The sequence below is a fragment of the Eucyclogobius newberryi genome, unplaced genomic scaffold (genome assembly GCF_026437365.1).
Source record: "Eucyclogobius newberryi isolate DKJ021-1_F unplaced genomic scaffold, fEucNew1.0.hap1 SCAF_8, whole genome shotgun sequence".
In the NCBI taxonomy this organism is placed as follows: Eukaryota; Metazoa; Chordata; class Actinopteri; order Gobiiformes; family Gobiidae; genus Eucyclogobius; species Eucyclogobius newberryi.
This window is the reverse complement of record NW_027316500.1, coordinates 16,011,222-16,038,852: the sequence shown is the minus strand read 5'-3', so window position 1 is coordinate 16,038,852 and position 27,631 is coordinate 16,011,222. Positions and strand designations below refer to the sequence as shown.

Sequence of the window (27,631 nt, the reverse complement as noted above, 5' to 3'; positions counted from 1 at the left end):
TCGCCTCGCATATTTGCACACGCAAAGCAAAGACCAGCCTGATCAAATATTCATCCATCCCTGGGTTGAGGCCGTGTCCGTGCTATTCCACTGTGGATTCTGCAACACTAATGATGAGGCCCGCTGCTCCCCATACATGACATATAAACCAGCACAAACTGTATCTGTCTGACACACACAAACACACGAGTCAAAACCAGCTCGTAAACGATTCGTCTGTGATTAACAATAGGAGCCTCCAGCTGTTCGCGGTAACAGTGATGGAAAAATGACTTCAATTAACAAGAGTTTCAAAAATCTCCTGCTAAGCCAATTGTAATCACAGCCCCCTTTGACACACCGAAACAGCATTTAAATAAAAGTGATGTTTCCTCAGAGACACTGCGTAAAATACACTGATTGAATGAACAAAATAGACCCCTGGCATCAACCACATCCTCTTTTAATTATTCTATTAACACACATCCCAGTGGGAGAGTAAGACTCGTTTGTCTGTCATTCTCCTAAAACAGACAAGCACAACAGTCTTAAAATTTAAGGTAAGAATGCTGTGATTATTGATGTTTAACTGTCCGATTGTATCTTTGTTGACCTGGTTTATTGTTCATATCTCTGTAATTACTGCAACTATCCACTCGAAAGTTCAATACCTTTTCTGTCAGTATAATTGACTGATTTCATTTGATTGATTGACTTTATTTTGAGTTTATGACACATTTGGGTTACAATATCTACAGATCGTCTGTGTACATAAATAAATAAAAGTGAAATGAGTTTTTCATAGCAGGCTCAGAAAGTGGTGCCGTTATTCAACACCAAAGACCTGATTGTTGTCAGTTGAAAGGACTTTAAGCCATAAGATTAATATTGTGGACTCAATCCTCAACAAACAATAATAAGGTTAAACATTTTTTAGATTTCTATTTTGGATAAACCCTTCAAAAACTGTAAATCTCACACAGAGCGCACATAAGCCCCTGCCCACCATCTGAGTGAATGACATTATCAAAAGACATCCATTCATATAGTGTTTCAGTTTGTGTGATATTTGAGTATATTATTGTCTGGCCCGTAATGCAGTGTCCTAAAAATAATACCTGTCTCCCCTGTGTCTCCTGACCTACTTCTGTGCCCTCTCGTCCTGCTCTTCTCTGGAGCCCTCTCACACCAGTGCGCTCTATGGTCCAGGTGTCATGGCGCATTGTTGAGAAGCGGCCCGCTGGTGGAGAGGACAATAATAGCAGCGTGTCTGGATGTGTGTGTTTACCAGTGTCAGAGCAGGTTAGCGTCAGCCGCCGCGGACGCCACAGTTAAGGACACCTTTACCTTCCAGGCTCAGCTCTTGTCTCTCAGCTCACATCTCTCTCCTCACCCTTTTCCTCCTCTTTCCTTCATGTGCGCCTCGAGCCTCCACAGAGCCTCTCCTTGATTCCCTTTGGGCATCGCTCGTACCGCTGTTCTTCCCTAAACCCATGTGCTATTCTCACGACCGTGTTATGGATGTATTAAAATGGACTCATGCCTTTGATTTGCATTATAATGTTCCATGGTGCCACTAGAAATTATCGTTGGAGTTTTCACACGTTCTAATTTTATACCTCAATGTTTATTCATGAGCGCAAAAGCACAGAGTTTATGATGGGTCCTTGTTTCAGAATGATGCCTTTTCTTTTGACTTCTTTTGTGCACGATCCTTTTCTCATCCTTCTTCACACCGGCACTTCCCTCTCTTGGGCATTTCAGCTTTTATCATGTTTTACTGAAGTGGAAAACAAAAAAACACACCACAGTTTCTCTCGCTGTTCATGAAGCCACCATATGTTACGGTAGTTAAAGAATATAACTAAACCACCAGCGTCAGAGTTAGTTAATCAATCTAAAATAAGATGTATAGAATAAAGGTGATTTAAATACAATGTCTATACAATAAGATCAGATCTGTTCATGATAAAGACACGGATTTACTTACAGACCAGTGAGCCATGTGACCTTTGTGGAACCTGTTTACCTTTTTGTGACAAAATGTGACTTGCCTTCAACAGTAAAGATGATGTTATGAACTTGATGGTGATTGGTTTATATGCAGCAAAAGTCTGCCAATGAACTGCTTTATCCTGATGTGGCACACAGGCTTTAGTGTTATTGAATTGTTTTCTCCAGTCAATGTACAATATCTTCTATAAATAGTGAATATAGCTCTTTTAAATGTCTCTATATTCGTTCTAGTTATTTTGTGTGTTTCATGACCCAGAATGCCCTCCGGTATACAAAAACTTCACAACTAAACTTTCCCTTCTGATTAGTTTTATAAAACTTTTCAACATTGTCTTGCAAAGTGTGGTGGCTCCTGGCTCATTACAGCTGCCATTCTACTGAACTGTTTTTAACAAGGAAAACTTGTCTGATTTATTATTCACTCACGTGCCCTTTCTCCACCATCAAGCTTCAGTCTGAACTGCCTTCCACCTGCTTTTAACAACTGTTGCCTCTATTTGCATGTGACCTAATTGCATTGAGTTTCTGTTTGCAATTTCCATATATTTGACAGTGATGTCTGAATAGATTTAGTTTGGGTGTATTGATCGCTTTTATACACCTAACAATAGGTTCCTAATTAGCTGTGTTTATCTAGCTCCCCTTCTGTTGTTGCTGTCTGCGCCTCTTCTTCCACGGTTCTGTGTTGAGGCGCTGTGGGAAACATTGCTAAATATACACGCGGAGCAGCACGGGGAGGCAGACGTGCTCATTTGGTGTAAGAAGACGTGCTCAAAGTGTAAATTGAAAGCACCACAGAGCAAATATAGCATTAGTGCAAGATGAAACGTGATGAAAATAAAGCGTTTTGTAGTACCTGGAGCGGAGTGTAGTGGAAGAGGATACTGAAGAACACAAACTCTAATGTCGGTTATGTCCTGCGCCTCCTCCTCACCTGCTTTCATCTGAGAGCACCTTTATGACCTACTTTCTCCATGTTTGTTCCGTGACAAAACACCTTATACTTGCCAAGATGCAATCCTCAAAGCATGGCATTTTGAACCAATAGGACAATGTATTTTCGTTCTGCTTCATTCAAAATGTAACTACAAACATTCATTCATTCATTCATTTTCTACTGCTTGTTCTTGTTCGGGGTCTCGGGGAACTGGAGCCTATCCCAGTGACTTCGGGCCTTAGGCGGGGTTCACCCTGGGCAGGGTCTCGTTGCAGGGTTAACACAGAGACAGAGACACACAGAGGAACATTCACTCTCACATTCATTCACTAGAGGCAATTTACAGTTGCCAATTTGACTAAACACATGAATGTATGTGGACGTGGGAGGAAGCTGGAGAACCCAGAGAGAACCCACGGTAACACGGGGAGGACATTCACACTCCACCCAGAGAGATTGTGGGATATTGAACTGCAAACAAAATACTGTGCTGTGTATGAAATGTCGGAGGTTATGTATGAAATTCACTTTCCTGTGAACTATCATTCCATTCTGGTCAAGACGATAAATACTGACTCCTGAAAGCTCCACAAAATATATAGTCTATTTATTTTAACCATTTGATGTTTATAAAAGTTTCATCTTCAGCTTTAAAATATGATTATGTTATTATAGAAAATTCTCAGTGTCGATCAGGCTAATTGTTAGCCATGTCCTTTCCCATTCTAAGGTGGTAGAGAGTAGGATGGAGCTCAGCTCTGCAGGAGAGGACTGGAGTGAATAGTTTGAGTTGGAGCATGTGGCGTGTTCGTGTGTGTTTACTGTCCCATGTGAAGTGAGAGCCAGGAGGGCTGAGTCACGTCTCACTCGAACAGACAGATGGAGACGCAGGTGTATGTGTTTGTGCATCATCATCTATATATCTTCATAATAAGACCACACAATTCTGATATCTTACTGGGAGCCTGCTTTGAACATTGTGTTTGGTACGGCAATTCTGAAAGATGTTCAACAGAATGTACCCATTATCTTTGTGTACATATTGAGTTCCTAGAGTCTATTTTCTAGCAATTGTAATTTGCACTTCTACCAAAGGTCAATGATGCCAAATACATGTGCAGCCTCAGCATCATGGAGCTAGATGTGAAATACAATGCCACCAACAGCACACACAGTTTTTTAACAATGCAAGGATTTCCCTAACCATGGCCTGCAGCAGTGTGATAGTGAGACTCGTGGCTTGTTCTATTTCCACTAAACCCTATAGGAATAAACAGGGCTAAGACACACGTTCCTGGGAGTGCGCACCACATACAACAAAGTGGTCCGCATTATTCCCAAGAGCCTTTGCTTCTGTGAACTGAATAAGCAGAGGAGAAGTCTGTTCAGAAGCAGGTCACTTTGAGCGTCTGTGAAAGTGTGTCAAGGACATAGGCTCCTCATTCACTCTTTGCAAATATCACTGCTCTTCTTTGGACAGAAACCTCTGGTGGTAAATAGTATTGGACTCCTGTCAGGAGCCTGTCAGGAGCACTTACTGGGTTGTCTGGTCTCAGCCGTTTGGATGGCGGTCCTCCATCCTCAGGGTGAAGCATATAGAACAAGCGGACTTTGTTGGCATGTTTCTTACTCTGACAACAAAAGAAGAGAGAGAGAGATGTGTTAGCCTGTAAAGAACACTTTATTTGATCAAGTGGAATAAAATCAATCACTGTCACTCCCCCTCGACTAATCCATCCTTGGCTTTTATCTCTGTTCAGCTGTTTAGCCTGGTCCACATTTTTCTACTATTGATGAGAGCTGAAGCTTTGGTGCTGAAGAGGACCGAGAAGTGAAGGGAAAGAGATTTTCAACTACAATATGTATGTTCACATGTTCTGGATCTATGTATTCAGATGAATAGTCCTCGCCAGTGGTGCAGTGGTTTATGGCGGTGCACATTTGTTACCACCTCATGGGTTTGGTTCCTGGCCTTGACCATTTGCCGAATGTCTCGATCCTCTCTCTCCTAAAGTTGTCATGTGAAATAAAGCCCTCAGGACAGAAAATTGTAAAACATAATAATAATAATAATGAATACAACACAATTAAATGCTATGATAATTAGATTTATATAGTTTTATATGTATACTGCTGCTCATAGAACAAAGATGATGAGTCAAAACCACCATCCAGGGACCAGAAGTACAGGAAACCCTACTCCACTTGGACATGGACACCTATGCAGGTTCTCAGTAGGAGATGCTCCCTGTATAGATATTGTGAATATAATAAGCCAAAGGCCACAGTGGTTTTATTTGAGCGGACAGTGGTGTCCTTGAGGCGGCTCACCACCTCTTTAATGAAATTCTCCAGACACATCTTAACACTGAACGTTGTTATGTGTTTGACAGCTCTGCATGTTGATGCGGCCATCTCTTTCTATACATATCATTTTATTGGCCTGCCCTGACCTTGACTCCCTTCTACTATAACACATCTATTATAATCTGTACTGTGCTGCGGATGTGGGAGGTCTAGTGAGATGTTTTTTCACACGTATCACAGGAAAGCAGAGTTACACAAACGATTGTCGACATGACGACAGTGATGTGATAGCCGTATCACTTTTTTCTTGTCTCTTCTTCAAATAAAGCTCAGTGGAGACACAATAATCTGTCCTTCTGAAACACTGGAGTCTCGTGCTACCACATCCTCATTTTGTCAGACAACTTCAGAATCAGAATCAGAATCAGAAAAAGTTTATTGCCATTGTCGATGAACAGAATTCATAAACATAGGAACTTGCTTGTGTTAATCTGTGTTAAATGGTCAAGTGATGGTCCTGGGACTAAAAGTGGGGGCCCTTGTCACTATGGTTACCCTACGCTGACCCTCAGTAGTTAGCCGTTTGTGATGGACTATATGCATGTCTGATTTCTCTGCTTTTTGACTGTCTTTTGTCTTGAATGTCGAGGCAGACAGGAGACAACACAAAGCACATGTAACATTTAATGATACTATGACACTATAAACAAATACAGCATATATCACGTTTGCGATTTAACTACATTTATATTTAGATATTGGTCCTTTGACTGTTCCGGTCACATACAATGATCCATCCTGCTTTATCTAGTCAGCTTCTCTTGCATGCAAGTGTTCATTTGCTTTGTATGATCTACAATACATGCATTTCAAGAACTACCTCAATGAATCACTGACCCAAATTATTGATTCTGATACAGCATATGCGGCATGCCCCATAAATAATTCTCTTTGCCTTGGCTCACTGACCTTACAGCCTTGAGTGTGACAAGAGTAAATGCAGTGGAACAGTTTGTCAATTTGCTGTTGCGACTGTCTATATCTTAAGAGAAGGTACAACAGAAAGTATAACACATGCAGGCGCTCATATTGTCCTCCTTGGTTAGCGCTCTCGATAAGGCCGTTGCCCTCATTAGTGCGCTCGTTAATCCAAGTTGTGCTTTGTAATCAAGGACAACCTTGTTGCAGTATACACAAGTGGACACACATACTTCCAAGTTAAATAAAGCACAGGGCTGAGTAGTTAATGATAATTCATTAGATTAGTCAAAGGGAGTCAGTGGATATAAAGGAGGAAGCAGCGTGTGCATGTTTCTGTGTAAGTGCTATCATTGCCATGCTGCATTAACTATATGTATAATGGATGAGCTCGGGTTTTGAAAGACATGACCACAAATTGGTACAAATCTGACTAATGCAACATGCACCGTGCAAGTCAGAGGAGTGGTTGCAGCAGAATGTTAGGTTATAGAAACAGAGAGGACGAAAAAGGGGGGAAGTGTCATAGGAAAGGCAGACTGACCTCATAGTGAGCAGTACGCTGGGACTCAGAGATGAGCTGGGCGTTGCAGATGTTACAGTAGCTCTCTGTAAACAAGCCTCCATCCACCACGCCCGCAGACTTCATCTTCATCTGAGACTGCAACACAAACGGGGTTAAAATGCAGAAATGTAAATGAACCTTTGTTTAACTTTGCATGTGTTTGACGTGCATATATGTAGAAACTGTTTTCATAGTGGATGCTGCCTCCCATCTTTACTCAAACATGTTGAGCATCTCATGGCCCAAGGTTAATCTTGTACATTGTGTTGCTTTATTAATTATTAACATTGCTGACCTAACCATGTGCAATTCCGTCATATGTGCAATTACTGTTGTGATTCATGTGCAATTACTGTGAAATTCATGTGCAATCTATGTGCCGTCGTGACATTTCATGTGCAATTACTGTCGTGATCACATGCAATGGTATTTATGTATTTGTTTATTTATTTGTCTATGGGAGTTTTTGTTTTTAGGAGATCTTCTACTGAAAGTGTTTTTCAAACTTCTTATAAGTGATCTGTTCTTTTCTTCTGTATCTACCTCTGTATCTACCTGCGTTGCATCAATGAAATTTCCCCATGTGGGACAAGAAAGGAATATCTTAACATCCGGCCTCAAGTAACAATCACACCAGCCACAAGGGGTAAAAAGCGGTTGTCCTCTTGTTGTCAGCATCAAATCTGATCAAAAAGACTTGTTCAACTAGAAAGTGGCATTTGGTGTAATACTAATGCCAAATCATTTCAGTTGGTTATCCATGTAGAACCAAAGAGAAAAAAACAAACAAAACAGAAGAACAGATGCAGTAAATATTAAGCACTTTCCAACATAATTCTTGGCAGATAAAGATTGCCAAAAATAAATTATTCCTCATCATGTTTTACCTCTAAAAACATTTACATGAGTCAAAACTGAAGTACAAAATATAACTATATACTGTGTGGTGGTGGTGGCATCTTGACAACGTGGCAGTTGTGTTTTCCTTCCATTCTCATATACAGTAAAACGCTCTAATGATGTGCTCTGTGCGGGGGTCTTCTGTTCAATTTTCTATTCTTTTCATTAGGGTCTAGCCCCTCTGGCATTATTAGACTGAGCACCATGTCCGAAAGCGCGTCTGCCATTAAAACAGCCCAGACTTGTTGCCTCCAGGAAGAGAACGCCTCATAAGTCACCCACATGAGAAGCTACAGAGGTCAGTTCTTTAAGATGGCATTGTAATCCAGGATGAGATCACACCAAATTTCAGCTTCCTGCCATAAGTAATATTTTGAGGACTTATACCATTCAAAAGATCTATCCATCCATCCATCCATCCATTTTCTACCGCTTGGTCCCTTTCGGGGTCGCGGGTGACTGGAGCCTATCCCAGTGACTTCGAGCCTTAGGCGGGGTACACCCTGGACAGTGGCCAACTTGTCGCAGGGCCAGATCTAATATTTAGTTTTAATTTCATCACTCCGAAACCCATGGAAACGAGCACGAGCCAGCAGGGCACGCGATTGATGGAAATTGCTATTCTTTATCTCAAGTCTGGTGTGCAATTACTTCCAACACAATGTGCCGCTCTCCGCACAATGAAGCGCTATGGTAATGACCGCTGTCTCTTCTCTCTCCGTTTGTTTAACGCACCTTTTGGACCTTCCAATTAACAAGCTACGTGCTGCATAGACACTTCCCGGCACATCAGTCACAACCTGAGCATGACCCCAAGACCAAATGAAGGAGGAGATACGTTAGACAAACAACCTCTGATAGCTTTTACGTGAAGCGCTGAATAAGCCATTAACATCTGCGAGGGACAGTATACATTCAAATGTTAATTGCGGCAGTCAGGGGAATGCCAAGACACACAAAGCTATTAAGTCATTTGTCGTAATATAGTTTACTGTATTGGCTATTAATCATTGACAAAGTGACAGTCATAATTGGTGAAAAATATGTCGCGCTCTGGATTTGTAGCCAAACCAATTCTAATCTCCCAGAAAATTAAAAGTCATTGTGAATGCAGAACTGTCCATATCTCCTAATATCTCCATTACCTAATCATTACATGCAAGATAGGAGATGAGAACTAATTAATAGAAAGCAATCTGTTGCTGAGATTAATGGAATGGCAGAGGCAATGGAGCACAGAGATGGAGACAGATAAAGTGAAATAATTAAAGAGAGGCAGAAGGAGAGAAGTCTGGTGCTGTAAGGGAGGATTTCAATATCATAAATCCTGTTAGTGTTGTGACTCCAGCTGGAATAATACAATTCTTATCAGTGGCTACATAAGGCCAAACAGCAGAAAGCATCCAAAAATGGCTATAATTGGAGGCGGGGCACAGTTAATCTGAAAATCCATAATTTATTAGTCTATATACGGTGTTATACATGTGGCTAAGGGATTCCTAACAGCAAATTAAAATAGGTTACTGATAAGGAGTAATTTATTTTTTTACTGGGTTAGTTTTCACAACGGCCTGCAGGTCTGACAGTTTCTATCCTTATCTTTAAGAACAAGGCATTTAAATTTTTAATTCAGGCTTCATGTGCTGCAACATTTGGTGATTAATTGCCATTTAATGTCTGTGTGGGCTTGTTTATTAATTTTTCTTGCGTCGTTTATGAACTAGACACCTATGAATGCGAGTGAAGAAGACAAATGAATACTGTGTGTTGGTTGTAATTGAAAAGGTGGTTGGAAAAACTATCACAGACATCTTTCTAATATCATTTGAGTTGCATACGTCCTAATGCGTAAAAGTAAGTCACAGTGCTGAAGAAATGAAGGATTACCTTCTTCCTGTTTGCTAGCCTTAGGAAATGTTTAAAATGCGGTTTACATTTGTGCCTAACATGAAAAGGAATTCAATAAACACATTACACATTAACATTACATTGCAGTCCATGGTTCTTGTAAATCATTTCTCTGAAATCCTTGCCTAGAGATTTCTTATTCATTTCTCACAATACACCCTGATTTGAAGCAAACAAGTATTTGGATATAATAGATTTGAACACATTCAAAAGGTGCACTATGTACGGGCCGAGTAATGACATCTCCATGGAGAAAAGCAGGTGACAGGTTCCTACCAATAAAGTTACACAGCGCTAAATGTAAGTAGATGCATAAAATAATCTACGATATAAAACCAACTCATTATAAATTATAGACTGTTTTTCACTCATAGACTATTCATAGTTCATTTGTATTTTGAACAATAACATCTTTGTTACCAGGGTCTTCTATTAGTGCCAGTTACAATTGGTCAATCCACATTAATTGCACCAGTTTGTAATTGTCATATGTAATAAACCACTGCCAACCATAAAAAGCACATCACTGAATGCTTGTAGTATGACTGGAATAGCTAAAAGCAAGTCCCCAGTGTGAAATACCCCCTGTTATGTATTTTATCTGCATGTGGACATTTTAAATCACACTATTGATCCAAAACGACTTGGGAAAAGAAAGAAGTCCATTCATTAAAAAGAATACAACTCTGTTTTTGTGCTGTCCAGTTAGCATAATCTGATATTGTAAATGCAGTGCTGCTTGTGTTGACAGGAGAGCTGCAGCTGCATGTAAAGGATACAGTACAAACACATGAGAGACAGACAGAGACGGAGCGATAATGAGGAGAACAGCAGGTGGTCAGACAGTAGGGTCCTTTTCACTCACTACTTCTACTTCGTACGCGTGGTAATGTGTGGATTGGGCTCGTATGGTCGGAATTTGGGGCTGCGTTCAAATGTCTTGTAAATTAGGTATAAACAGGATAAGATATTGATTTATGACCAGTTTAATGAGGCTCTGTTGGGACTGGCAAAGTTGTCTTGATAATACATGAAGCATCCTGGAGTATGTTGATGCTTTTTTGATATTTTGCTCCTGGTAATGTATTCTTTCTCTGTAAAGCGCTTTCTTTGCCCCTCCTCATGCACGCTCTAAGATTAACAACTCTCCCCTTTCTACAATGGCAATCAAAGGTACAAGACTGAGGGAATGAAGTCTTCAAAGGAACGCAAGCCAAAGTCTCCCATTCAAAGCCACTCAATTCTGTTTGCACAGCAACAGCAGCAGCGGGCTTTGTACTATGCCAGCGAAATAACTCAAAAACATAATGATTTTGCTTCTTTGTCCCTGAAAAAAAGTTTAATCTATTATAAATGGATAAAAGTGAAATGCTAATGATAAACGTGAACGGAATCTATAACAAATTCCTGAAATCACACCTTATAATAGAGTTCACCGTGACGAATGAAAGTCTTTTCCGCTAACAAAAATCTGTTTGACTCAAACAGTGCAAATGAGTGCATCAGGAGTTGTACAATAGAGATGTCAAAAAGTATGGTTAAGAAGGGCCGGTGCTTTTCAAGAATCAGGGCAAAGTAACAGAGAGAGAGACAAAACAACCTCAAACTAAAGCTTATGTGTTTTTTTTAGATTGCAAGTCGCTTTCTCGAGCAAAAATCATATTTGCTTTGCTATATTTAAAGTGTACCATCAAAATAGCAGTAGCAGTGGAAGCGTAGTCTCTGCTAAAGTCTATATACCATGTCAAAATGAATGCGAAGTCCATGAAACTTTACTTAACTTACAGCGCACCTGCAATAATCTGTCTCAGCGAAGCACATTGATCACCTTGGTAGAAACAAAACAGGTGGATAAAAAAAAGAAAAAGTTCTCTATCTCCCAACTGTGGGCCGAGCCTGGAGGGAAAGTACTATTCATGAAAGATGGAAGAGGGACGGAGGCGAGACGTCTTCTGCTAAAAAGTGCAGCACATACACTCTTCCTTAAACGTGTTTTCCACACCAGATCGTTCTTTCTCACAGTGGGGACAGTAATCCAACGGCCGCTTTAAATGAATTATACATGTGTTTAAAACTGCTAAGCAAGGGACGAGGTTGCTCTAAAAATGCACTGCACTGTAGGAGATTTAATGTGCTCACTTTGCTTTGTAATTTATCTCATGAATTATGGTACAGTTAAAATTAACTTTCACTTTCGGCTCCTAATTTAAATTGATTTATGCTCTTAAAAACCTTTTTTTCCCCAGGAGACATAGCAGCTAGAGAAATTGTGAGGCTGTAGCAGTTGCATATTACAGAAGCAAACCATGTCAATAATCACAGGAATATTGCTTAAACTTTTAAGTGACAAGTAACCATCCAAACACGATAATGACTTTTACTGAAATACTGTTTTTCTTTTGATGCAGCAAATGATGCCAAAAAATGCCAAACAGCAAATGATTTATTCATACCTTGAAATGTGGATGAAGGTTGTTTTGGAAATATGCACAATTAAAATATCAAGCATTTCATCCATCTCAAAAACTTGCTGTGTAATCTTTCAAACAATAGTATAAAGTGATTTCCCTGCCCTTCTGTGGTTAATTTTACAGTTCATTCACCTTTTGTGTGATATTTGAACCACAAAGATTGACTGCATTATATTTTAACACATTTGTGATGGATTCGTAAAATGTTATATTGTCATTGCATTAATACAAATCAAAATACTTTCAGCTTTAGACCTTCACGTTGGATTTCAAAGCAGTAACAGGAAATATGCCACACTGGACAACATAGTTCTTCATCTAAAGTCTAATATTATCACACCTTTTAAAAGACCACCATTAAAATCATCATCTTTTTATAAACCTCTTGAATTGAACATATTCATGTGCAATTACTGTCGTGATCACATGCAATGGTATTTATGTATTTATTTATTTGTCTATGGGAGTTTTTGTTTATAGGAGATCTTCTACTGAGAGTGTTTTTCAAACTTCCTATAAGTGATCTGTTCTTTTCTTCTGTATCCACCTCTGTATCTACCTGCGTTGCATCAATGAAATTTCCCCATGTGGGACAATAAAGGATTATCTTATCTTATCTTATCTGAACACATAAACACAGTGGGATAGTTAGGCTGCATTGTGCTTGGATTGGCTCTGTGATTTGCACTGTGACATCCCTGTAACATGCGCAGAGGTTTGGAGTGAGGCGGTGAAAGCTCTCTGCCTTAATAGGACCTCTTCTTCTCAGCAGAGCTGCGGCGCTGCTATATTTGACTGTTTCTCACTCTGGGTCATTAGATGTTAATGGGATTAATAGCACAGCTACCGCTTTAGGGCTCAATATGCTTTCATTAGAGGGTGGATGACGACGATTATAAGGGGCAAAGTTTTTGCCAGTTTGTTAGAAGTTTAGGTGTCTGTGTGAGTGTGCTTGTGTTGTCGAACAAACTTTGGCAAACCAAGTTAATTGTGGGAGACAAAAGGCATCTGTAGAATTGAATGTGGCTGTACCATATGGAGCTGCTGTGCTGAATGGCAGCTAAACTGTATATGCTCCCTCTGCTCCATTAGGTAACACTACTGCCTTCCCAGTTCAGTTCAGTTTGGTTTATTCAGACATTTTCCCAAAGGCTAAAGTAATATAAAAAGTCTGGTCCTGGTCCTGGTCCAACTTATTCCATACATTAACCCCAACAACTTAAATACAGTGCTGCGTTATATTTGTTCTCACATTTTCTAAATATATCACATCCACGCTCCCTCTTTTGCAATTGTTCTTGTACATGCAGATATGTATCTATTTATTTATTTTATACATGAGTTGTGTTGTTTTTAAGTCAACTAGATCCTTGAATTTTAAAGTATTTTTTTAATGTGCCCTGTAAGTAAAGACAAAATCAAGAATAAGACATTTCAGAGACTTTTTTTTTTTTTTTACAAAAATATACAACAAAGAGGCATGGTGTTCTTACAAATATCTTATTTGAATATAAAGCTATTCTGGGTCATATAACTACATTTACCGACACATCATCACGTACAGCGTTTATCCAGGGTTAGAATAAGTCCAGTAATTCATGACTAAAACATGTCGGCTGTGACAACATAGTGAACAGCTTAATTGTTCACTGTAAATGTAACCATTTGTAATTATTATTATTGTAACATCATCTAATCTTCCACTATGTTGTTCCTATCTCACTTTGTCTCTCTGTCCTAAAGTTGTATTCATCACATTGTGTTGGTAATGATGAAGTTTTCCCTGGGGCCATGCACACTAATGTCCTTGTAGCATCTACTGTCCATCACTGTGATCCAATTTGTGAATGCGTTGAAGGATTAGCCTGGCCGTGTGGTATGTGTGATTTTGCTAGATGAGTTGTGCTTGCGGCAATCCCAACAATGGCCCAGAGGTAAGAAACAATTTATTTAGACTCTTTTTAAGAGATAGAAACTGAGTGTGCTGGTCATGTCCTCAAACAGTGTTTCTGTGAAAGCAATTGGCTGTCATTGTGTTGGGCTGCTTATATAAGACTTACACCTAATCCAATGTCGCCTGGACACTGGCATTATGTAGAAGGATATTCTAGTGGTGACTTATTTAATGCCTGTTCTGATTGTCTCCAACAGCATTAGAACAAAAATGAATTGAAGGCGTAAGGATTCAGTTTCAATTTATAAATAGCAAAAGGCAGTTCAAATCAGTGATTTTTTTGTTGCCTTTTTCATTGGTTTGAATCAGTCTGAGCTGTTAATGATTTGTACATTGAATTCTAAGACTTTTATTTATTAATCATTTCAAAGGTGCACTATGTAACTGGTCTAGCGGAGAGTCTGCCACCTCCTTGTCTCCATGGAGATGTTATATAGTGTATGGCTCAAACACCTTGGATTCTTATTGTGCGTGAGTCGCCTCTGCACGGGTCACAAAAGGTTACATGCAGAATCTTTAAGTCTTTAAAACGTGTGAGAAATTGTACGTTGTTTTACGACTGCACGTATCGATGGTTGTATTAGTAGACAAAATTATACCAATAATATTAACACATCTTATTTACATGCTCTTTTCACTGCACCCAATGTTATTTTAAAAGGAAATGCAGGATTAACTACTCACAACGAACAAGAGCTGAGGCCTCCCACGATACAAATTTTTCTAAAGTATGATCTGTTGTTTCAGAAAATATCTCAAAGAAAGATAATATTGAAACTATATTACAGAAACAATAACCTTGAAGCAGGATAATACCAGTAAACACTTCTAAATATACAAAAACTGTCATAAATAAACACATTTGTATTTACTATTGTTCATTAAAGATGGTATGGCCGATTTTTTTCAGCAAATTTTCTATCATATTTCCTCGTGGCGTGGATAAATCATTTGTCCTGCCACGTATCAATTATAAAACGCACCTACCGCTCATCTGCAGCCGCGTGCGGTTCGTGCCCACATTTCTGCGTCCCTAAGCGCATGGATCTATCATAATATAGTTCCCTCAGTGTACGGGGCAAAATGAAGACAGAGAAAGACGCAGAAGACGCTGACGCAGAAGTGGACAGAAATCTACGGGAGACGAGAGATGCGATGCGCTCCGTTGCGCTAATAAACAACCGCACGTGTGTGTTGTATCGGTCCGCATGTGGGAGTGCGCATGCGCACTTCTGCCTGCATTCTCAAATCGCCGAAAAATCGTCCATACCGCCTTTAATTATTCTACCCTCCCCAATTGAAATACCATATTACCATATACAGCAATGATTTTTCTATACTGTTGCAGAGCTAATGTACACACGTTTAATATTGAGCCCTTAAAAATATGAACCCAGCTCTCATTTATTGAAGGATAAGTCGAGTCATTATTGGTTGTCCAGTTCATATAACCTCCAATATTCAAATGAACTCATATAAATATCATATTATAAAATGAAATGATTATGTTAAATATCTTGGTTTAATCTGTGATTTTGCAGCCACTGTGGCCTCGTCCTCGGGGACCCAAGGACAGTGAGGTGCATCTGTGCTTGTGCTGAAACAATCTCCCCAAACCCCAGAGAGCCTTGCACCGTACTGCTTTTATGTCCATAATAAAGAACACCATTATTTGTCCTAAAAGCTTTTTCCCAGATGTGCACACAGTACTCATTTATTTACAATGGCCTCAAAGTAAAAGGAAGATGATACTAAACGATATAAGGCTGTGTAATATTTCAGGTCTAGTTCAGAACACTTGGCTGGCAATCTGCACTTGCAATGACAGACGCTTGGTGTAAATGGGGCATGACCTTGAAGAGATGGCGTACTGTGTGTGCCATGTGAATATAAGCGTGTCACACACACAGGGAGATAAACTGATGACTGCAAATGCAAAAACAAGAACCAACTGTACACCTTTCAGCATATTTTCACATATGCAGCCACCACATCACGATACCCTTCTCTTCTTTTTACGTTATGCTGATCTGGCACCGGGCCAGTTTCCAAATCACAACGATGATGGCGCGAAAGAAAATTGATTTCTAAAGAGCGCCGGTCTGCTATGCTCTGATATGAAATATGCAACCGGCTATTAGTCCGACGCTGATATTAACATAACGCGACAACCGTGGCGGGCTGTGCATTAAATATGTCCCTTCTGCTTCCTGTTGCGGTTGAAACAGACTGAGAAATAAAGTGTGACTTATTCAAGACCGCGGCAATCATGAGTAATAGAGTGTTCATATCTGCAAAAACAAAACAGGAAAAGGGCTTTTTGCAGCTTTTCTCAAAAGGTAAACATGTAAATGATTATTACAATGATGTGTGCAAATTTTGAAGAGGTTAGACAGGTCACAATAAAGATTCACACCCTCAAATATAAACAAGTATAAGGCAACCATAGAAAGGTCATGCGGTGTGAGAAATAAGATATTAGAAGAAGATATGCCGCCTGTTGCTATGGAGCAGACCATAAGTCACACACATAAACTGTGATGGATCATTTAAAGAAACGAGAAGTAGAATAAAAGAATAACAATACAACCACTGGTAAGAAAAGGAATAAAACAAATCATATTTTTGTATGGCTGGACTATATGGCAGAATAGTTCATTTTTATTCAATTAAATGTTTTCTTATTATAGAACAACAACATTAATTTAAGTCTTTCAGACTTAAATTAATATAAAAACAAGAGGACATACCAGAAATCAGTTGCCTGACCAGCCAGGCCCACACGCTTTAACAATACTTACTCTCTAGTTCAGATGGGCATGATTGACAGGCGGATTAACCAATCAGAGAAACGTTTTTAAACAAACACAGAGGCTTATGGACCGCCCATTGCTTTGGTTCGTAAGCAAATTGTCCATTCATTTTATCAATACAGATTAAAAAAAATATATATATATATATATATATATATATATATATATTTTTTTTTTTTTTTTTTTTTTTTTTTTTTAGGGTGCACGGTGGCAAAGGCGGTTAGCGCTCTTGCCTCCCAAGAAGGAGATCACGATTCCCGGACCAGACCAACATCACATGATCTCTCTGGGTGGAGTCTGCATGTTCTTCTCGTGTTACCGTGGGTTCTCTCCGGGTTCTCCGGCTCCTCCCACCGTCCAAAGACATACATGTGTTAGGCAAAATTGGTGACTCTAAATTGGCCCTAGTGAATGAATGTGAGCGTGAACTGTCTGTAATGTCTGTGTCTCTGTGTTGGCCCTGCGACAAGTTGGCCACTGTCCAGGGTGTACCCCGCCTAAGGCCCGAAGTCACTGGGATAGGCTCCAGTCACCCGCGACCCCGAAAGGGAACAAGCGGTAGAAAATGGATGGATGGATGGATATATATATTAACAGTTTGAAGGTTTGCGAGGGTTTAATCTGTTATGTAGCACACAAGACCTATAATTCAGACATATGTTTCTGAAACTATGAAAACTGGTTATTAATACATTATGCATGTGTTTTTTGGGCTGTGTTATGGACATTATTTACCTCATACCTGCTTAGCCTCCGCCAGGCCTTTTAACTCTCAATATTTAATGAGAAATTTACTTCCAGAACCATGGTGAATTTCGAATTGGGCAGGTCTGGTGAGCTCCATAAGTAAAAGGTGGGGAAAAAAAGTGTAAATCATGTGAATTTCTGCAGAATCAACAAGTGAAGTACTAATCTGTATCTGAGGTCTAATAAGTTATATTTTGTTCTGAATGATACAAGGATATTCAAGAGGATTTGCCCTCCACATCTGAGGGACACAGATAGTGGCTGTGGTTGGTCCGTCCCACGTTAGGACAGGTTTTTGACGCCCTTCATGGTGCGGCTCCAGATCCTTCTGCTTTCGAACAGAATGTAGGAGGGACTGGCTGATAAGTCACTTAACATTAAAACATTTAATTTATTCCTTTAAAATCTCTCCAAACACACGCTTCTATTGACAGAAAAGTGTCTGTCGACCAAAAAGCCCCAAGCTGTTTGTTGAAGTTTTGAAACAGAATTTAGTTTTTTTGGACCTGGAAAATCTAACACAAAATAAGCCTAAGAACAAACACATATTAGGTCTAATGGTAATAGGCCTATTTTGTGTTAGAAGCTGGACAAATAGAGTAGTAAATTAAGACTTGGTAAATTTAAGGAGGCCAAACTGTGAGAAAGCACGTATCTCCAAAACTCTAAATGTTATTATACCCTTGGTCTGTAGTGACATTTATCAAAATCCGTTCATTCATTTTCTTCGGCCAATAGGCAAAGGAAAAACATGCACAACAAGTGTAGGAACATCAAATTTTACATTTTAAAGTAATCCAAGAAAGCAATATAATCATCATAGATCTGCTCCATCTATCTTGTTCCCACACAAGTGAAGCATCCTGTTTTTCACATCATCTGTAACTGTCTGTAGCTTCTACTTGAGTTGCAGGTAAACAAACCGTCTCTTGCCTTCACCTGTTCCATGACAGTCACTTAATCACACTCCCAATTGTCCCAAGAGACACGTGAAAATGCTCCTTCCAAGCGGCAGAGAAAATCCCTCAGCGTTCCACATTATGAACATGCTAATTAACTTGTCATGTCTGTGCTACTTCTCACTTTTACCCTATTTGTGCACAAGACATTGACCTAAATTTGAGTTGTTAGGTTACACTTTCCCTTTTGACTTCCCATACGTAGCAGTCCTCTGCCCCCAAGTGCACTCTGACAAGAGGTGGGAGATATATCCAAAAAAGGATAATCCCAATAGTTGATTTTGAGATAAGCAATATGTGGTCTAAAAAATAACCAAAATAACTGCAAAGGATCAGATAAAGCTAAACCATGCAAGAATAATGTTTCAAACACACATATAAAGTCATATTTCCCCACTTTGGGTGTTAGTTTCACAGCCCCTACTGTTCATGCAATGCTCGAACCTCAACCAAGACATGTATAGGCCCATTTTAGCACATTTCTGATGGATTGTCAGAATATCGTCTGAATGTGGCTATCGAAATGCAAAGATATATCGAGACATTCATGTTTGTCAATGTCGCCCGCCGCTAGCTGCGAAGTATCATTTTGAAATACAGAACTATTTTTATTTGACTTTGGGTTGGAGTTCTGAAAAAGCTCAAGGTCATTTATAGTGTTGATCGATGCTCAAATGAGTTTTGATAGTTTTAATATTCTTTTTTTATATTTTTAGCCTAGTTTGAATATCAGTTTGCATTTCGGCTGTATCTTCTTTTTGCCATCTTCAATCATACAGGCTTAGGACTGGCACAAAAGTACACTGGTCCAACACGATTTGTACAGTACGAGCATCAAAACTGCCTGAAGTCTTGTCTATAACTGCGTATCATATCGTGTTTCATTATAAAGTCGAGGTAAAAAGTTCACCTGCCTGTATTATTATGACTCATCAAAGACAGATATTCTCAGCTTGTCTGCTGCAGTGACCCGGACTAAGTCATTGCGGGTAAAAATCGATCCCATCTGAGGACGGAGGACCTCGTGTGCGTACTTTAATCAATAAGTGTATGTAAACAGAGTATGAAGCCTGAGCCCCAAAAACACTGACGTAGAGGAGACTTATTGGAGTTTGCTGTCAGAGGAGCCCTAATAAAACATCTGTATTGAATGTGACTGAATGCGTGATATATTGGGAGTACATTGTGCATAGTTGTGGTGAAGGGACGGGACAAGCCCATTGGTTTGCTGCAAGTGGAAAACCTGTTTGTCTTCTATTATTTTGTAAAGTCTGTGGTGAATTGAGGTTTGAAATAGCTTGGCAAATGGGTTTTATAATTGATTAAAGTCTGTAAAAGTTGTCTTGAATGTCATTAAACCCAATTGTAAAAAGGCAGCAAATGAATCAATTCCATCCACTAGTGTATAAACAAAATTCCAGCAGCTCTGAGGTCTTAACAACTTTTCCTAAACATCATTTCCCTCCTGACATGCTTTTGATATTTCCTCTCAAATTGTTGCGCTTTAAATTGTAACGTAAGTTGGAACTTCTTTCAGTTTTTCTCACAGAGCTTGCATGTGACACACACAGATCGAGCCCAGTAGCAGATGACATGGACAATAATAGTCTGTCCTTGCTCTGTCCATCACTCACCTTGCACAGAGGCAGCGACTCCTCTTCGCACGCGCCCACCACCATCCGCGAGCCGCTCTGCGTAATCCTCAGCGCACCTTTGCCGTTCACCGCGTCCAAACTCAAATGCACTCGCTCCTCAATCGTCTCCGTGGTAACACTTCTGATCAAAAGCGAAGCGTGTTGTTTATATGTATCTTCTTTTTCACCCCCCCCCCCCCCCCCCCGCGCGACCACTGCCTCCCGTTACTCCCGTTACTCCCGCGCGCGTCTCCCCCCGAGCGCTCCTCTCCCTGTTGCGGCCGTTATCTTCAGTCACTTAAACTTTGCACGAAAGCGGCGGCACCGGACTGTGGAGTGGAGCGATCCCGGCGCGAGCAGAGCCGGACTGAGGGAGGTTGTAGCCAGAAGGTGCGCGAAGGCAGAGCCGCGTGTGTGTGGTGCTCCTGCAGCGCCCCACTCGCATCATCTGAGTGGGAACACTGGTGGAGCAGGGGAGTTTTACGCATGGTGCGCCAGCGTGAATATCAGCTGTCACGAAGGGCGCGCGTTTGGATTGAGAGTCAGAGATGCCACCGGACTGCAATGGGGGATGTTTTGGGGGTTTTGCAAGGAGATTTGTTGAATTTGTTTTGTGCACGTTTCTGTGACGCTATATTGCACTTAATTGAAGAACATATGGCCGTGTGTTTTATTGTCTAGTCTCCTCCTAAAAGCTTAAAATGGTCCTGCAAACCCTGTAGCCAGTCTGTCTGTAGTTTATAGCCTCAACTGCTCATGAAGTGATAAATGTCATTCATGGTCAGTTGGTCAGCACAGTGTGAGGCACTGGGTCTGGCTCTAATTTTATTCTAAATTGCACACAAAACAAAACGATTACAATGCCTCATCTCGATCATCAGACAGCCGAGTGCAATAGACCTTGTCATTAAAAAATATGTTTTGGACAAAGAGTTTGTACTAGTTTGCAAATAACAGGCAATGACTCACATTTTAGCAAACACAAACAATAGTTTATTTTTAGAAAGCATTTTAGTTCAGGTGTGAAGAAGAGCTGCTTCTGCAGTACATGAATCATTATGTACATTTTTGCTACTGTTCTTTGGATTCTTTTGGAATAAGCAGCACACAATTGAATCAGATGCAAGTTTAGCTTGTGGTAATAATCCAACGATGACTTCCATGTTATCAAATCTTGTGTTTTATATTGTTGTTATTTTGCTGTATGACTGTCGGGACATTATAGTGTGTGGGGCGGTTTGCAGCTCAGTGACAGCTCAGGCTGCAGAGGTTCTCAGGAATTTACTCCACAAACTTGTCGTGTTAAACTTATGGCTCAAATCGCATCTTTGTGGAAAACCTTAACTTTTGTTTATGTATACAGGTGGTGATTACATTGAGCTTTGTGTCCGTGTTTGTTTTATGTGGCTATGCCCAGTAATTACAGAGACATAAAACACATTTGCAGTCTGACAGTTAAACAGGAAATTCCACCAATTCTGACCTGACTTCATGCTCAATTTTAAACTATAGACACCAGCTGACCTATAGAACAAGCATACAGAACATACTGTCTCCTGCACCGCCTGGGAACATCTTGGGATTGAGGAAACTTGGTGGGGCTAGAATCTTTGGTATTTCTAGATGACTTCTCCTGTTTCCCAGCGATATTATGTGTTGGGAGATGGATTGATATCATTGCATTGGAATAAAACGTCTCAATAATCTACAATAATCATTTTGTTGCACCAGATGAAGAGAAAGTGTCCCATTAAACCAAATTATTGAACAAATTATAGAACATTTGGCTAATGCTCATAAGCAATACAGTGTTTTGTTTAATGCTCCTTATGTTATCTGATTTGTGCTTTTAAATGCCATCTATTCAGAGTAGTAGCAGCAATAGTAGTAGTAGTGGTAGTAGTAGTAGCAGCAGTTGCAGTTGCAGTAGCAGTAGCAGCAGTTGCAGTAGCAGTAGCAGCAGTTGCAGTAGCAGTAGCAGTAGCAGTACCAGTAGTATTGTTATATAGTGTTATAGTCTTTTGGTTTATGCTTATTATGTTATCTAATTTGTGATTTTAAATGCCATCTATTCAGATCCTGTGCAGTAGTAGTAGTAGCAATAGTAGCAGTAGCAGCAGTAGTAGCAGCATTAATAGCAGTAGAAGTAGTAGCAGTAGTAGTTGTAGTAGTAGCAGCATTAATAGCAGTAGAAGTAGTAGCAGTAGTAGTTGTAGTAGTAGCAGCAGTAGTGGGAGTAGTTTGTCGTTTGCACCAAACTAGTTACAAACCCATAGTCTAATCAGTAAGTAAACCACTGCATCTTTGAGTACCACTGTAATGAAAACAAAGCAGTGAATCAGTCCAACTCTCAGAAACCCTACACTTAGAGCCAGAACGTGTGGCTTGAGATTAGGAATTGGAAAGCATTCACTGTGACACGCAATCATGTCCTAAACTATCATTTACTCTTTGGAGCTCTGCTGAAGACAATGTCACTTCCTTGGCTTTGTTCATATTTTCTTCTGCTTGATTATCCAGTCTTTATGGAATGCCATTTTCATGCTGGTGTGTGTGTTCACTGTGAGAGAATGGGCACCTAATAGAGGCTTTCAGAGGCTGTGACAGCGGCGCTTGTCAAGGAAGCCAAAACACTTCACAGTTCTGACAATGAAGCCGCCAAGTACACACAAACCACATGTGAACGCACTCACTCAACGCAGACGCACAAGCAGTGACTCAAAGCACTGCACAAAGATGAAAGGACCAATTTATCAAACCACATCGATTATTAGTATTACTCCCCAGCAGTCCTCATCAAAATGACTAGATCAGCTTAAACCTCACCAGAATTGTCAAACCAGGGAAAGCTGGGCAAGAGCTTGAATATAATAATTATGTTTACAATGTTTTGGTTAAATTAGTAGGTTAACCTTTCATATTCACTATTGTTCCTTATTAGGATTTTTTTTTTCCTTCTGTTATTTCACATTGAGCGACTGGATCAATGCTCATTCTTTCTGCTTTACAACTTTCATAAGCCTGAGCTAATCCTCTATTAAACACAAAAAGAGCCCCTGAGAAGGAAAACACAGTGCCAATACTAAATACATGGCTTTCATAGTTAATCTTGCACTTTTTATGATGATGATGATGATGATGATGATGATGATGATGATATGGTTTATATTATCAATACAATCGTTTTTAAAGAAGACATAATTTTTTACTGGGTATTTACTTTTAAACTATAACATACGTAGATCGTTTTACATTTTGTTCATTGTAAACTGCAATATTGATGAGGCTGAGTAATAGAAACAGGTTCATTGATTCCTGTTCAAAATTGCAGAACTGATGCTCTGTTGCTGGCCCCATCTACTTGATCTTATTGACAAATGTATGTGACAATTTTGAACTGTTTACCTTAATTATCCGCTGTCTGAATCAACCAAAATACAACTTTGAGTGAGCTAATGTAGACGGAACACTGTCATAACATGGATAAAAGCTCATACAAGTGGATTTTGCATAACATTTCCTTTTCAAAGAGAATTATCCCGCTAGATTTTGACGACAGATAAGTGAATAATTACAAAAATCTGTTACACTCTTAATATCCAAGTTTTGTTTTCTTCCAAATTCAATCTTCCTAAAGCAGGACGTCCATCAAAAGAGCTTCAATGAGGAAACTTTATCTGTAGTAGAAATCAGAGAAGGGATGAAAATGGCAGGCGATTAAAAAGGAGCTTTCAGATTTGAGTTCTAGAGCGATTTCCTGGGCTCAGGGCTGTTTATTTTTAGCAATTAATTTGTGAGTGTTTATCTGAGAGGCAGAACATTTCAAAGGCTCTGATTTTGTGATGTGGACTTCAGAGCGGTGCATCTGCTGGCGTTGGCTTTTGTGCTCCTGGCCCGTGCCTCGTGATTGGGTTCCAGGGTCTGGGGGTAGCCTGCTGGCCCTCTCTGCTGGTGCAATCTCCCACTGTATATGAAAACAAAGAGGTGTAGTACTGTGCAGAGACTCCATGCTTTGATGCTCCTCAAGTCTAGGGACTCATTGTTCCAGATGGCTGAGTGGGTTTTACTGGGCCTGTGCTCTATTTTCAATAAGTGCCATGGGCAGGCAGACATCAAGAATAACTTAAACATAAAATCTTCTTCTTAATATATTACAATTTCCTCAAGGCAAGTGAAGTGTCTCAGACTTCTCAACATCAGAGAAATGTACAAAACCAAGACTTGATAGTCTAATACGTGTTTTACATTAGTACCACATTTTAAACGTGTAGTGAGGACTAAACCAGAGGCCATGTGACCATAGCACAAAGAACACCAGATCTTATGGAGGCTAAAGCAGGGTGGGCCTGGTCAGTACTTGGATGAGAGACGGCAGAAGAAACCAGGTGCCACTGTGGGAGCAGCGGCTCTAGTGCAAACTGTCACACTACATTCTGCATTTCTTTCATTCTTTTTTTTAATTAATGTTCAGTGATCTAAATTGATGTTTGGTTGACCAAAGTAATAGGAAAAAATACTTTTTTTTACAATTTGCACAATTCACATGACTTACGCTGTAATGAACACCATTTTTAGGGCAAATTTGCTGTTTAACTTCAGATTTTCAGATTGCAGATTTATTGACCTGGTTTATGGTTAATATATTCGTAATTACTGTGCCTAGCCACATGAAACAGAAACTGGCACAAAGTTCAATGCCTGTTCTGTCAGCAAAAATACACACAACTAATTCTTTCCCAATAGCCTCAGAAAGTAATACCATTATTCAACTCCAAAGATGTGATTGGACTTAAAGCTGCAAGATGAATTTGTCAAGAGTCTGGAGCCGATCCCAAACAAATAATGAGAAGGTTCAACTTTTTATTGATTTCTATTTTGAGATTTCATTCAAAAACAGTAAACCTGCCCACAACATCAATCTATCTAGAAAATGAACACCACCTATTGATAATTGCTATGGTAACGGAGAGAGCCACTCATACACAGTCAAACAGTAAAAATCACAAACACTGAAATTTTTGCTTTGGCAAATATCAATGTGCCCTTAATCAGGACGTTTAATGGCAACAGGTGACAAGCCATTCAGGAAGCAGGATGGATTTCAACATAATCAGCAAACTTCCAGCTCAGATCATTTACAGCAGTCCACATTTAGAGGACAGTTGACACTCAGAGCAGCTAAATCAAAATTAATGTTCTTATGTCAGCACCCAGAACACCAGAGAACAAACAAGTGCCATCTATCTTCACGGCCTCAGCCCCTGCAGACCACCCCAGTACGTTATTCAGGGTCATTTGTAAGTTTGAGTAGCCCTACATATGTTACTTCAGTATCATTTTTCATCTAATTTTAAATGTGTTGATTTGTGAATAAAATATTGAGAAATGTTATAACTTTATTGATGCATGTTTTGCGTTAATCATCACAATTTTTTCACCCAAACCCTTTGTCTTGCATTAGTCACATCAGATTTTTTTAAAAACAATTTCTTGTGTAAGCTATTTTAATTTGTAATAGAATAGACCCATTTAACACATGTAGAGGGACTATTTCTAAATAAAATATATTGGTGTCCTCTTGCTGATTGTCAAGCTCCTTCCCATGCAGCGTTTTTATTTAAAGCGAGGCACTTTAGTTTACTTTTTCAGTCTGATGTGATACAAATCAGATGAAAGTGACGTTGCGTGAAGTAAGCCCTGTGCTCTGAGGATGATTTACTGCGGCGTCAGACAGATCTCACTGTGCCTCTGTCTACAGACATGATCCCTGTCACCACCACATGTCGTCTGAGCAGTATTTTTACTTTTAACTCTCACATTTGGATGCGATTAGATCCTGTCACATGGTCCAAGAGTTGTGACTGTCACTGTATCCAGTGTTGCATCTCACAGCGACTAATATGTGTCATCTCTTTCTTCAGCATTTCCCTTTGGAGCTTCATGCAGATGCCCTTTTCCTTACAGAAGAGGTCTGTCACCATCTAGTGGTTAGTTTGATGCACTACATGTAATTACTTTGACTATAGGACCCAATAATCAAAATAAGAAATGTAACTGTAACCACAAAAATCGTTTTACTGTCATCCCAGTCATAACGCGTGTTGGTTTGTTTGTTGTTAATTTTAATGTTTGTAGGAATGAATTGTAAAACGAAGCTTATTATAAATGCAGCAAGTATTTTCTGTCATTGCTGTATGTTATTTGCAGTATTCACTTTGAAACACTAGATGTCACTAAAGTACTTCTGTTCATGGCTTTGTTTTGTGTAAAAGCAAAATCAAGATACACTCATTTTCAGTCCCGTTTAAACATAATATTCACTGCCAAAAGCATCTATATTTTCCATTTGCTGCCGATTTTGACACATAGTCATGTTTGATATCTTTTTCACTTTAAATTGTATTCTAATCTATTCCAAGGCTTTCCAATTCCAAATACAAATAACATACACATACAGTATATTTCAGTACATTGCAGTATATTTTTCTCTGGCTCTTGTTTACGAGTGAGGGAAGGATAGAGCATGAAACTGACTGTGGTTCGGTGCAGCGGCTGCAGTGATCGGGCTGTTGTTGTGAAGAAGGAGCTGAGACGAAAGACAAAGCTCTTGATTTATCGGTCAATCTACGTTCCTGCCCTCACCTATGGTCATGAGTTTTGGGTAATGACCAAAAGGACAACATCGCAGATACAATCGGTCAAAATGAGTTTCCTCCACAGGGTGCCTGGGCGCTCCTTTAGAGATAAGGTGAGGAGCTCAGTCACATGGGAGGCTGACCTGGGAATGCCTCGGGATCCCCCAGAGGAGTTGGAAGAAGTGTCTGAGGAGAGGGAAGTCTGAGAGTCCCTGCTTAGACTGCTGCCCCCGCAACCCGGCCCTGGATAAGCGGAAGAAGATGGATGTATTTTGTGTATAAACTACACACATTGTTACTTATTAACAACACTGCTATTTATTCGTAGTCATAAAAGTGGTCCTAAACCTTTGTATCCTTACAACTGAAATATCTACAGACTATAAAGAGAATCTATAGGAGCTGTAAGAATAGATGGATAATGTAATGGGTAATCATAAAAGCAATTCTACAGTTTGTTTGCTGAGCGTGTGTTTCTAAATTTTATGATGCAGCTTCGTGACAAAAGTCCAGTTGTAATTTTCTTGATGTATCGATTCATTTAGAGCAGTAAGAATATAATAAATTAAAGCCGCAAGCGGCATCCAACGGCCCTCGCGGGCCGCCGGCCTTCCGACTCTGCGCTTTCGACTTGATAAAGATGGCGCCCTTATTGTGTGTTGAATTAAAAAAGAACTTGACAGACGGCGACACATTGGACATGGCCAATCCAGTGCAAATCAACACAAGTGTCAGTCAAATTTGCTGCGCCGCCGCACAGAGACCGTAGCACTTAGAATATAAATGTGGATAACTTTTAATGCCCCGCTTGTGCAGATGATATTTCCC

At 39.8% G+C, this 27,631-nt stretch overlaps 1 protein-coding gene across 1 annotated transcript in view; it reads right to left on the bottom strand.

The window, feature by feature from the left end:
* LOC140351273 (zinc finger matrin-type protein 4) overlaps window positions 1-20,350 on the bottom strand; it is a 41,355-nt gene extending 21,005 nt beyond the window's left edge. The window contains exons 1-3 of the mRNA XM_072437047.1: window positions 20,169-20,350; window positions 6,762-6,878; window positions 4,471-4,563 (exon numbers count right to left, since the gene is read on the bottom strand). Of these exons, the coding sequence (XP_072293148.1) occupies window positions 4,471-4,563; window positions 6,762-6,878; window positions 20,169-20,213 (255 nt within the window). The 5' untranslated portion in view covers window positions 20,214-20,350. The remainder of the gene's footprint in view (window positions 1-4,470; window positions 4,564-6,761; window positions 6,879-20,168) is intronic.
* Between the last annotated feature and the right edge of the window lie 7,281 nt (window positions 20,351-27,631).